Source organism: Haliotis rubra, unplaced genomic scaffold, assembly GCF_003918875.1.
Source record: "Haliotis rubra isolate DU_JTF1 unplaced genomic scaffold, ASM391887v1 Scf438, whole genome shotgun sequence".
Classification (NCBI taxonomy): Eukaryota; Metazoa; Mollusca; class Gastropoda; order Lepetellida; family Haliotidae; genus Haliotis; species Haliotis rubra.
The window spans coordinates 401,402-414,042 of NW_025767122.1; the positions used below are offsets into that span (position 1 = coordinate 401,402).

Here is a 12,641-nt window from a genome sequence, read left to right on the forward strand (position 1 = left end):
CGTCGCTTTTAGCAATATTCCAGCAATATCACGACGGGGGACACCAGAAATGGGCTTCACACATTGTGCCCATGTGGGGAATCGAACCCGGGTCTTCGGCGTGACGAGCCAACGCTTTAACCATTAGGCTACCCCACCGCCCCTTCTCCCCATGATTATTGATCTGGTAGCAATTGTGATATAGACAGATGTGTCAGATATATCACTGACATAGAGACAAAAACAACCATTCTTTTTATTCCAGATGCTAAGGCGAGGTGGGTCGATACAGCAACTGTGGGATATGAACGTATGTGTAGACATGAAGTTATAAATTCATTTGTGTTTCTCTGTTTACGGGGTATGCCTTCCTCAATTTGCTGCATTTGATTAAATACCTACATGTTTTACTTCCGTATATTTATCAAATACATCTGGAAACTACCCTCATCCCTATTGAAAGGCTCATAACCAGAATGATATTTTTAACCATACGTAGACGGGTATAGCCTCAAGCATTTCAGAAATATTATAGCTGTAAAATGAAATAGACGCTTATCATTCTTCCAAACACTTTGCAGGTGTATAACGTCCGTGAAAGAGGATATTTATTCTATTGGACAGCCGTTGTGTACAATGTACCATTAATCCGTACAGTAGTTTCACAATCTGAAACTACTCTGCCTTATGGAGTGAGTGAGTGAGTGAGTTTAGTTTTACACCGCACCATATGGCGGCAATCTGTAAATAATCGAGTCTGGACCAGACAATCCAGTGATCAAAAACATGTGCATCAATCTGCGTAATTGGGAACCGAAGACGTCAAGTAAGAAAGCGAGCCTGACCACCCGATCCCGTTAGACGCCTCGTACGACAAGCATAGGTTACTGAAGATCAATATTTTAACCCGGATCTTCACGGGCTTGACTTATGGAAGGTTTAAACAATGACTGATATATACTGTTCAACTTTTGATAGGAATGAGCAGATATATGTGACTGTATTTGATTATACATTAGACATATGAGAGTCGGTTTTTTGTAACGCGGAGAGACAAAAAGGTATTCCCACGGTGTATTGTGATGGCGAGCAGTATTACAAATATTAGTTTTTATACGCTGCTAACATTTTCATGTAAAACACATTTCCACATGTATGGTATTAATATACGAATCATCAAAGAAAACATAACAGAACAAGTTTCTAATAATGAGATAAATATTATTAGCTTTCACTTGATAAAAATATCATAGTACATTTTGACAAATAAATAGTCATGGAATCTGCTTATCGATACACCACCATACCACATTGGGATGTACACAATAATGGTGGTTGTACTCATTGTGTACATAGTAAACCAATGTTTGAATTTTAAACTCACTTTGAAAAGGGTAAAATAAAAACTGACGTACTAACGAAATACACACCTGATGTTTTGGTAAAAAGTTTTCCTAAAAACAGCGTAATATTTAGAAAAGTGTTTTGATTGTGACTCACAAGTCACAAACATTGTGTACGTGTTGCAATAACACTTAAGATATCGTACTCAATTGGAACATTGCTAGCAAAATATTTACGTTGTTTTAATAGTCTCAAAACACCAGGTGTGTACTTTCTTTTGTACATCAGTATATATATATCATTTTGTTTTCACTCAGAACACTTTTAATGGATTTGTTGCAGTGCTGTCAGTATTGTGAAAGTAGATAGCCAAAGGCAAGCACAAATCTACAAACACAGTAAAATGACAAGATACTATTACATGCATATTTACATTCATATACTCTTGGTAAATGTGTAAAACATGCAAATACGTTTTAATATCATTATAATTCTTTTGATTTATATCAGTAATAACTAGTTGTCTCATAAATGTTAGTAAGTGGAGGAGTTGTGACTGAAGTTAAATATTACGGGTAGTAATATTATCAGATAACTGGTAATTCCTTAATGATTTTCAGATATTTTAAGTACAATTCATTACAGCAGTTTGTCAACATATTTCAGTAGCGAAATACACACAATGAATGCCTGTAATTGTCACAGAAATCATCCACTTATTTCACCTGCGAAACGAAATAATAAATGAATATTTCATAAAATAAAAGCAAGAACATCATTCCTTCTACCAACATTCTTAACCACAACAAAAATTAAACAGTGTCATTTTAGAATATATAGTATCTATGATTCATGTCTGAAATTGGTTTAATGTATATGTACATTTAGTAATGATGTAAAGGTACTATACGTACTTGAAATAAATATTTAACAATATTTCATAAACATCATTCACCTATGGTCATTGCACGAACAAAACAATAACAAAACCTCACTTGAGACTTGAGTCTGTATCACATCAAGGGCAGACAACTCCAATGGATCCTCGAATTTAACTTTGTCCATAGTTAAATATTATCACAATATTCCGCTGTATGGAATCTCCACGTATAATGTGCATGCCATATACTGGCGATAAATAGCTTCCTTGCTAAACCCATCACACTGTAATTTTGAGAAGTAGCAAATATGTCATAAAAAGATTTAACAGAGCTGTGTCGTTGTTCACGGGAGAGTTATCGTTCTTACACAAAGTGAACACATTTGTTTTTGTCTTAATATATGCGTGATGTTGTATACAGTACTGCGCTATGATATTTATGTTGTACACATCTTTACATGAAGTGTATACGTTTTGTGTATATGCAACAGGATATGTATACTCTTGTAGGTATTCTAACATTACACGTGAAATTTTGTATACCTGTATGTAGTGTTGGATATATTTGTATACATATCACATTGTACACACTTGTATAAGTTTCTCATGATTGGTATCTAGCGTTGTACGCTTTTTTAACACTACTGCGTACAACGTTGTACACATTTCTGACAATCTCTTTGTAATGTTCTACCTACTACTTACAATTAGTTGTAACCTTCCTTAAATTCTGGGGGCGGTGGGGTAGCTTAGTGGTTAAAGCGTTGGCTCGTCACGCCGAAGACCCGGGTTCGAATCCCCACATGGGTACAATAAGTGAAGCCCATTTCTGGTGTCCCCCGCCGTGATGTTGCTGGAATATTGCTAAAAGCGGCGTAAAACCAAACTCAGTCAGTCAGTCTTACATTCTGTGTCACGTTGTACATATTTTCTGACCATTTGTGTAGTTTTGTAAAGATTCATGAAACTATTAGCACATCTTTGTATATATTTCTTACACTAAGAATATAACGTTGTACACATTGCCGGCTATCTGGTTGTAACGTTGTACATATTTATATTACTGTGTGTACAGACTTGAAAATATATAACACAGTTCTTAAGTGCATATTACTGGCATTCGGAATGTACATCTGTATCCGTTCCTAAACATTTTGCACTTTATTTAAATTTAATTAAACTATTTTTGGCGTTGTACATATTTATGTGCATAAACTTGAACATATAACTGACCGTCGGAATGCAGAATTCCACAAGCTATTTCGCTTAACACCCTACCATCAGTCTGTCTGCAATGGCGTACATATTACTGATAATTGGTGTATCACGTACATTTTGGCGAAAATGTTGATATAAACTTGAACGAATCTCTTATCTTTTGTGCACAAGTTTGACAAGTTTTGCTGACCATTAGAATGTATATTTTTAACTGTGTACAACGTTTCACGCATATCCAGACCTATTTCTGCATCTGTTCTTAATATGGCAGTAACTGTGTTAAGGATTTCGCAGTTCAGTCATGTACACCTTAAGCAGTGACGCTTATTTATATAATGTAAGTAATATCTGCAAAGGCACGTATTAACTGTTAAGAGCACCGTATATGTTGATATATACAAGTTCTTTATACACGATATCATGACATATCCATCCTGGTCCATATCCAGGTCCACATCCTGGTCCACATCCTGGTCCACATCCTGTCGTATCCACATACTCAAGAATCTAAGCATTTCCTCATGTAAACAGTCACGTTTACAAACTGGTCATCAGTGTGCCCTTACCAACAGAATCCACAGAAGTACCAACATTTGCCAACTCTCATCTGAAATAAGGGGAAGATATCCATGGATGCACGTTTGACAAAATGCAGTTCCATAAGTTTCTCATACACTAATATTCTTGAGTGACCTCAAAATCGTTGATCGACGATGAATACGATGAGCTTTTTGGCCTGCGTAAGGCAGGCATCGTTGCATGGCCACTTGGCATAACCACAATCTTCTTTCTAGGGTTCCGGAAGTTCCTTGAATACACTTTGTACACGTCCTCTATGGGTCTCTCAATTGTCGTGGTGTATCCCGACCTTACATGCTGTTCAGAACCCCTGATATAATATGAACGTTCGTGAGACGGCACGTCGAAAACGTCATTGCCACCCGAACGTCCGATACTTCCGGGACTTCTCGGAACGGAGCTGCTGGAACTACTCCGGTGTCTTGCTGTTCCTCGGACAGGGTGCATGGCCCTCACCTCCGAACGTCCAGTGCGTTTGGTGTAATAACCTTTGCGTTGACCCTTTTCGGTCTGAACACCAAAACTTCGGATGTCATGGTCCGGCATGTCGAAATTGACGCGTTTGTCGGCACTGTTGGCGCTGTCTGTTGGCGACGGTAGTTCCAGTTCGTCAACAGGCACGGGTAAATATTTTCGTTGGTCCTGTCCGTTTGGGATTATGTCTTTTTTGAAGTATTCAGCTGCGCTGATCCCGGTCGTCTTTTCCAACAGAAACTTGATCTCACGAATTTCTTGAGACAGGGAAAGCAGTTCGTCCTTCAGAGAGCGGTAGGATGTGGATGACATCATGGACTCTCGGTCAGAGTCTAGATCACCGAAGTTGGTTTGTACCGCCACACTAAACCCAGGCCTCCCTTCAATCTCGCACGGTTCACGCTCGAACGTCTCTGTGGCTACCTCCACTTTCACATGATGCTCGGGCCCGGCGACACCGTTTTGTGTGACAACATCCCGCCTCCTCTCACCATCCACGTTATCCCCAGAATCGGACGACATCTCCGAGTGACCATTCATGTGGACGTTGTCATGTTTTGGCATCAGCGTCCAATTTGTACCCTGCGGTTTCACTAAATCTATTTTATAACCTTCTCCAGCTAGGGATTTCTTGTGCTCCTTGAACGCAAGCACAATCTGTGACACATCCTGTTCACACTCACATCGACACACTAAGTAGTTGGACCTCCTCTGAGCATCAACATAAATTGTCATCAAGCAGGTCGAGTTGTACCAATTGACACATATATCCTGGATCCCAGTGAAGGGGATTTTCTCCGACTTCCTCGACCCCTTCCGTCCATTCTCCTGTATGACATGTAACCTCAGACCGTCCTCACAAAGCTGATAATTTGATGGCAGGCTTTTCTTCTCCAGAAACTGAACGCTGATTTGACGTAACAGCGCGTCATTGGAAGCTTTCGAGCTGGGTTTCCAGATCCCACAAAACTGGACCCTTTTCTGGGTAAGGACTGCAGACATGATGTAAAAGCGACTGGTCCGGCCAGCATTCGCCGTGTACTTCTCCTCCCTCGACTACTGGCAACAAGCGTGACTGCAGATCTAGTTCAATAACTACAGCTTGAATCAATGAATACACAGGCAGAAGCTCAGCCGAGTGTCGCGGCTACAAGGCTGCCTCTCGTTAAGTATTCTCCGCTTGCTCGAGTCTCTTGCCAAACCGGTTTAGTTAGTACGCGCGTCTGCGCTGCTAATTTACTCAACTGTCATTTTTCTAAAGCAGTCTATTTTAATAACCCTTTTCAACGTCTCACCTGGTATTTATGAAAACACATATTTAATGTAGGGAATGCACATAGCGAGGTTTACACATAATGCCATTCCGATTGGTTTATCATGTTGTAGACATCTGAGAAGGCTGTTCCAGGGTCAGTTGAACTGACTTATCAGATCAGGCTGCGTTGTCACATGATGTTGTCATGGCCAGTGAAACGTGAAAATGAAGCGGCATGAATGCTAAATCTCAGTTGGAGTGAGTGTGTTTAGTTTTACGCCTTCTTTTAGCAATATTCCAGCAATATCACGGCAGGGGACACCAACAATTGGCTTCATACATTGTACCCATGTGGGGAATCGAACCCGTGTCTGCAGCGTGACGAGCAAACACATTAACCACTAGGCTACCCCACCGCCCTTAAATCTCAGCTGAAGATGACACAGGAACGAACTGATCTGTCCAGATAAAAACAGCTGATTCTCTGAAAATAAAATCAACGTAGCTAATCGGGTCGGATTTCCTCAGGAAATGTCTATCGTAAGAGGCGAAGGTTTTCCGACTCAGTTACACCACACAGGTTGGTGCTAAGGTAATTATTTACAAGCCGCTCTAACATCACTGTGTTTAGCGTTAGATAGATAAATTAAGCGTAAACAAACAAATCAACACGATTTTTAAAGACTAAAGAACTTTTCAGTTAGTTTGAATATATTTCGTTCTTATGTGCCACAGACTGATTCTTTTCGCACGTCACGCCGAAGACCCGGATACGATTCCCAACATGGGTAGAAAGTGTGAAGCATTTTTCTGTTGTTCCCCGCCGTGATATTACTGAATATTGCTAAAAGCGGCGTAAAAACACACTAACTCATTTTCTGCAATAACGTATGTTCGCGTTCGATAAATTCCGCTTGAAGTTTCTATTCTGAGTTACGTGAGGGCTTATGGTCCCCAAAAAGTTGCAAGAAAAGAATATTATTAATTAAATACAAATTACATTCATTCCTAAACAGAATACTGCACATGAATCTATCCGAAAGCTTGAAATATACTCAGTATAAATTCAATAGTATCGTATAACAATTTAAAGCCAAATATATAGCTCAAATCCACACCTCGCCCCACTTAAACTATCAATGCAAACCAAGGCTCCATTAAGGCTGAACAGAGATCCCAGGAGGGTTAATTGCTGTCCTGTGTTAGGGACTAAAGTTTGACCAGAGAGACCAATGGGGCTAATTCAGCGTCGTTCGTGTCAACACGACACTTAAAGTAAATTGGTGAGGACACTATACTTATATATCTGTGTGTACCTACATCAGCAACTGTCTACAAATAACAAAGTCTCGGGAGCTCCTCTGGCTTGTACAAACATCCCTGGCAAGTTTCTTACAATTATTTCTATGTGTGAGAGAAAGAGGCGACTACCATCTTGTTCAACCGAGACATTATTTTGGGGCCCCTTTTGGTTGAGTTAACATGGAGGTGTTCTTTAGTAGATGTTCCAGTTTTAATCACAAAAACGGGTATGATGATTGTACGTATATATACATATGACGTTGAGCTGTTACATTATAACTGATAATTCACCTGATGAAGGAGCAAGAATTAGCTGTGAAACGTCGTATATAGAATAAAATATATACGAAAATAACAACAAAAAAGTTGTTATCCATAAAACGTGTCATGTATATGTTCGTCCAACTTCTAAATGCCTTTCAAAAACTACATTTTAATGTAATCATTGCATTCCTCAATTTCACTATTGCTGGGTTTGATTATCCTCTTGGGTACAAAGTGTGAAGTCCATTTCCCCGCCGAATTTGCTGGAACATTACTCTCACTCACTCACTCACTCACTCACTAACTCAATTGTACACCATCTTATACACCACAGACTCACTCACTCACTCACTCAATTATACACCAGCTTATACACCACAGATTATCGGAATATCGGAGAGTGTAACCTAGTATACATCATATGTACCCAGTCGATATGGTTATATTTGAACAAACGTTTTATATAAACACTATTAATTCGCCCTATGTGTTGAAAGATAGAAGCGACAAAACCCTTTCCACTTTCATAAGAAGAGAGCATGTGTCATCGTATCTATGAAATAGCGATGATACCAGATACCAGATACCAGATACCAGATACCAGATATATGGTGTTGAAGGAATGCCATATATACGTAGTGAATGTTATTCACATGCAATGCCATTACAAATAACTCGGTAGGGCTCAACCCACACTCATTAATACAGAAACATATTGTTCCTGGTGAAAGAACTCCAGATATAGCTTTAACCTCTATAGAAGAATAGGCCACATGTTATATATGACTGAAGAATGCTTAAGATTATATATACTATATATAAGTCTCTTTGTAGACCTTACTGTGAACGTCAAGGCTGGAGAACTTCCAGCCTTGGTCGTAAACAGATTGGCATAATAGCGGTGATAGGTCTGTGTACTTCTGGAAACAGGTGATGGCAATGGTTGACACAGGGCACCTGAGCGGAACTAAATGTAGTCACACAACTTGCATCTTTGCCAAAACTGGTTCAGATTTTGCACAGTTTGTGTTGAACCCTTGTACAGTGTGTTCATCCAAGTGGGAGTTCTTTCACTGAGAATCAGCCAGACATGACAGTGTATGCATCATGTCATATTAACACGACAGGCGAGTGCACTTGTCAGCTTCATGTCATTTGACACATCACTGAGGAATGTAACGATGTTGAACATGCAAATCAGGTGTTCTTTTGTCACGGAACGCAGACATCGGCTGTTTTTCACTCATGTCAGAAGAGGTGGGAAAGCAGGGTGGCATATATTTTATGTATTTTATGGCAATGAAAATACACATCTTTTCTAATGTCTAAAGAAAGTAATTTCTGGACCATGAACGTTCTGCTCCGACATCACACGTGGGAGTACCATAGACCCTATCTTGGAACTGTTGTTATCTTCATTTTCTTAATTAGTTAGAAATATCTCCCCAAAATTAAATAAGCAGAAAGTACAAAGGGAAGATTGTTGCTGTGAACAGAACATCAACTTTAAAGCTCTTGAGAGGCATATAGAAGTTGGTATTCAAGCAACAGACAAAAAATATTATGGATGTCAACTTCTTCGAAATTCTTTATTGTATACACAACGTTATGGGCTTTTCCTTGCCCCTTCGTCGGGTCTTATAATCAACTAAAATAGCCAGTCTAGATTATCTGTCGAAACAGAAGCTATGAAGCGTAAAATACAAGATAGTGGTGAACATTATGATGGATTCCAAGACATCAATGATGACACGCGGTGCTCGCAAAGGGGAAGGACAGCCTGCCCTTGAAACTGCTACAGTCATTTCTACACATTCATCAGTATCAGCAGGGAGACTATATAACGTAGTATGTATCTGTAGTAGATTATCCCTGGTATCAGATTCAGACTGAGAATCCGTGAAGGCTTACTTTGACGTTCTTCCATCCTGAGTAAGGTACGATTACTCACTACCTACTCACATTCCTCCCAAAATGCATTACCAGGCCAAGAATCCCACCCTTAATATCATAATCAGCAGTGGCGAGGGTTTCCCAATGTCAGAGGGTGGTTGGGTATGTATTATGTTCAATTACAATGTATAATGATACACTGAACAGCTTCACGGGTCAAGGGACAGCTATTGTCACTCTGTAGTTATACAAGCTGGCTTTTCAGCGGCGTGCTAGGGTATCTGGCTTTCCCTGAAGAAAACCAACTTTATTGCTATGAAGGTGAATCTGGTGTATATCCGAGGCAATGTATTTGACAGTCGCTGTGTCTGTCAGGGCGCTTGTGAAGCATTCCATATGTCACCATGTACAAAATATAACCTGACGTAAGAGGAAATCAAGATGTTATGCATTGATGATTGGTTTGCCCCTCAGAGAATATTATGGTACACTTCCATTTATCCGTATGAACCCTTGCTGCGGATATATTTATTAAAACAAACTTCTGTGGTACAAGGGGTGCATAATTGTTGTCACTTGACTTAGATATAATGTGAGGGAATGTTGCGTTACGGCGCAGTCATCAAATTGCCCTCTATTTCCAGAAGGTCGGGTAAGGGTATAAGCGGGTTAGCTGCATGGGTACCGACCCACCCAGTCGGATCATATGACAAGGTCAGACCCTGAATTGCACCCACCCGACCCTCATAGTCAGCTGTCCCTGACACAGTGAAACCCTTGGGACATTGTCGGCCCACAGTGGTCGAGCACAAGTATCAGATAAAGCAATTGTGGGCCTGTTGACCCCGGTACAAGTATGACACGAAGCCCTAGTTACTTGGCTGATCCCGGTACAAGCTTGAAACGAAGCCCACATGACCTAATTGACCCCGGTACAATTATGAGACGAAGTCCATACGACCTAGATGATCCCGGTACAAGCATGAGGAGAAGCCCTTGTGACCTGGTTGACCCCGGTACAAGCAGGAAACGAAGCCCACATGACCTAGTTGATCTCGGTACAAGCATGAGATGAAGCCCTTGCGACCTGGTTGACCCCGGTACAAGCAGGAAACGAAGCCCACATGACCTAGTTGATCTCGGTACAAGCATGAGACGAAGCCCTTGCGAACTGGTTGACCCTGGACGAGCAGGAAACGCCCTTGTGACCTAGTTGATCTCGGTACTGACCTGGTTGACCCCGGTACAAGCAGGAAACGAAGCCCACATGACCTAGTTGATCTCGGTACAAGCATGAGACGAAGCCCTTGTGACCTGGTTGACCCCGGTACAAGCAGGAAACGAAGCCCACATGACCTAGTTGATCTCGGTACAAGCATGAGATGAAGCCCTTGTGACCTGGTTGACCCCGGTACAAGCAGGAAACAAGCCCACATGACATGACCTAGTTGATCTCGGTACAAGCATGAGTTGAAGCCCCCTTGTGACCTGGTTGACCCCAGTACAAGCAGGAAACGAAGCCCACATGACCTAGTTGATCTCGGTACAAGCATGAGACGAAGCCCTTGTGACCTGGTTGACCCCGGTACAAGCAGGAAACGAAGCCCACATGACCTAGTTGATCTCGGTACAAGCATGAGATGAAGCACTTGTGACCTGGTTGACCCCGGTACGAGCAGGAAACGAAGCCCACATGACCTAGTTGATCTCGGTACAAGCATGAGGCGGAGCCCTTGTGACCTCTGTTTTGTTTAATCAAAATATACCCACGCACGCACGCACACACACACACATGCATATATGTTTGTACTATTATATTCAATATACTAGCTTCCCCTGACATGAGAATTATCTGGGCACCATATAGAGGTACTTCTATAAGGTCATAAGGTAGTTGAAAAAACGGAACTATAAATATTAACATTGTTTTGAAAGCAGTTAATGATGCAATATAAACCAAATTATTTCAGTTATCTATCGGATCCGCACTTGGCAAAATATAGATTGTTTATGATCTAACTGATAAAAGACTATGCACGACATACACCTGGTTGGTCTACACCGATAGCTGCACAGGTAAAATGAGGTTCTCGGGTCAGTGTGACACTGCGCTTAACAGCAAGGCCATAGTCTATACACCCATACACACGGACTATGTATGGCCTAGAATTCACCCGAGTACGGAGTAATTCAAAGGGTTTTTTTTCAATATCCGCATAGCTCCAACACACCGGGAGCTCCACGACAGCGCTGAACAGTCTGCTTACATTAACACTGAACATGCGTACCAGACACATTGTCAATCATAATGCATGATTTAAGCTTAGTGCTTGTTTTATGCATACATGTGCAACTGGTCTTTATCATGGTCTATGAATGACAATATCGTCAGTGAATGAGTTGTATTTGATTGCCTAACCATGAAAGTTCCCTTGCTTCGATGTGTTCATAAGTCCACAGTTATTCAGGACACTGTAATTAACGGCATGTTGTTTCCCCATTAGTTGACAATAGAATGGACGTGGTTGTCCATTGTTGTCCCTTATTACTTACTGTTGTCCAAGTTTATGAGTAAGAGGTCTGTCAATCTATTATTGTATATTTTTATTATTAATATTATTTCTATTATAAATCTATTATCATGTTTTACAGATTAAGATGAAAAATGCAGCAGGGAGGGTTCGGGTGATCCTGGCACAGTCAGGCTGGTAAGGCTCATCATCAGCTCAGGGCCCTTGTCCCCTCTACAGGCAGCCCAGACAGCGAATGGGACTTCTCCCAGGAAACACTGCCTAGTCGAACCCACCAACAACTTTCTGGAGAATATGTAGGCTGCCCAACACTGCAGCCCTCTGCATTACCAAGAGCGTCGGAAGGGCTGTGCTCCCGGTGGAGAAGCCGGGCACTCTCCTGATCTGTGCCAAGAGATCAGGAGGTACCAAACCATGGGCACCGAGAACAATGGGGAGCCTGACGACAGTATACTTGACATTTCATGTTAATATTTTCTTTAAGAATCACATTTAGGCGATTGCGAGTGGCAAGTGACTGGTCTTGAGTAGTAAATAAGAAAATAAATATTAATATTTCTATTATAATGTTATGGCTGACTTGGCTGACACGTCATCGTGTACCAATTGCGTAGATCAATAATCATAGATTCGGTCACTACATTGTTTTGTCCAGACTCGTTTATTTACAGCTGGAATATTACAAAACAAAAACAAAATGTAACCGCAACACTGAACAAATGTACACGAAACAGACTTTCATTCAACGTTGAGAGTTTGACATTTTAAAATAAGATTCTAAAGACGATATCTCGTCTTATCTGTTCCAGATCGCTTCTGTACTTCTGTCGCTAGCATCTGTTCCAACCCATGAACCCGTGAAGGTCCGGGTTAGAATTGATCTTCAGTAACCCATGCATGTCGTACTTACTCACTCACTCCA

The 12,641-nt window shown here is 41.0% G+C and overlaps 1 protein-coding gene across 1 annotated transcript; it reads right to left on the reverse strand.

Moving 5' to 3' along the window:
* Window positions 1-3,108: 3,108 nt before the first annotated feature.
* On the reverse strand, window positions 3,109-5,643 carry LOC124289253. The gene has a single exon (XM_046725860.1). It carries the CDS (start codon window positions 5,474-5,476, stop codon window positions 4,097-4,099), a length of 1,380 nt encoding a protein of 459 aa, XP_046581816.1. The 5' UTR covers window positions 5,477-5,643; the 3' UTR covers window positions 3,109-4,096.
* Between the last annotated feature and the right edge of the window lie 6,998 nt (window positions 5,644-12,641).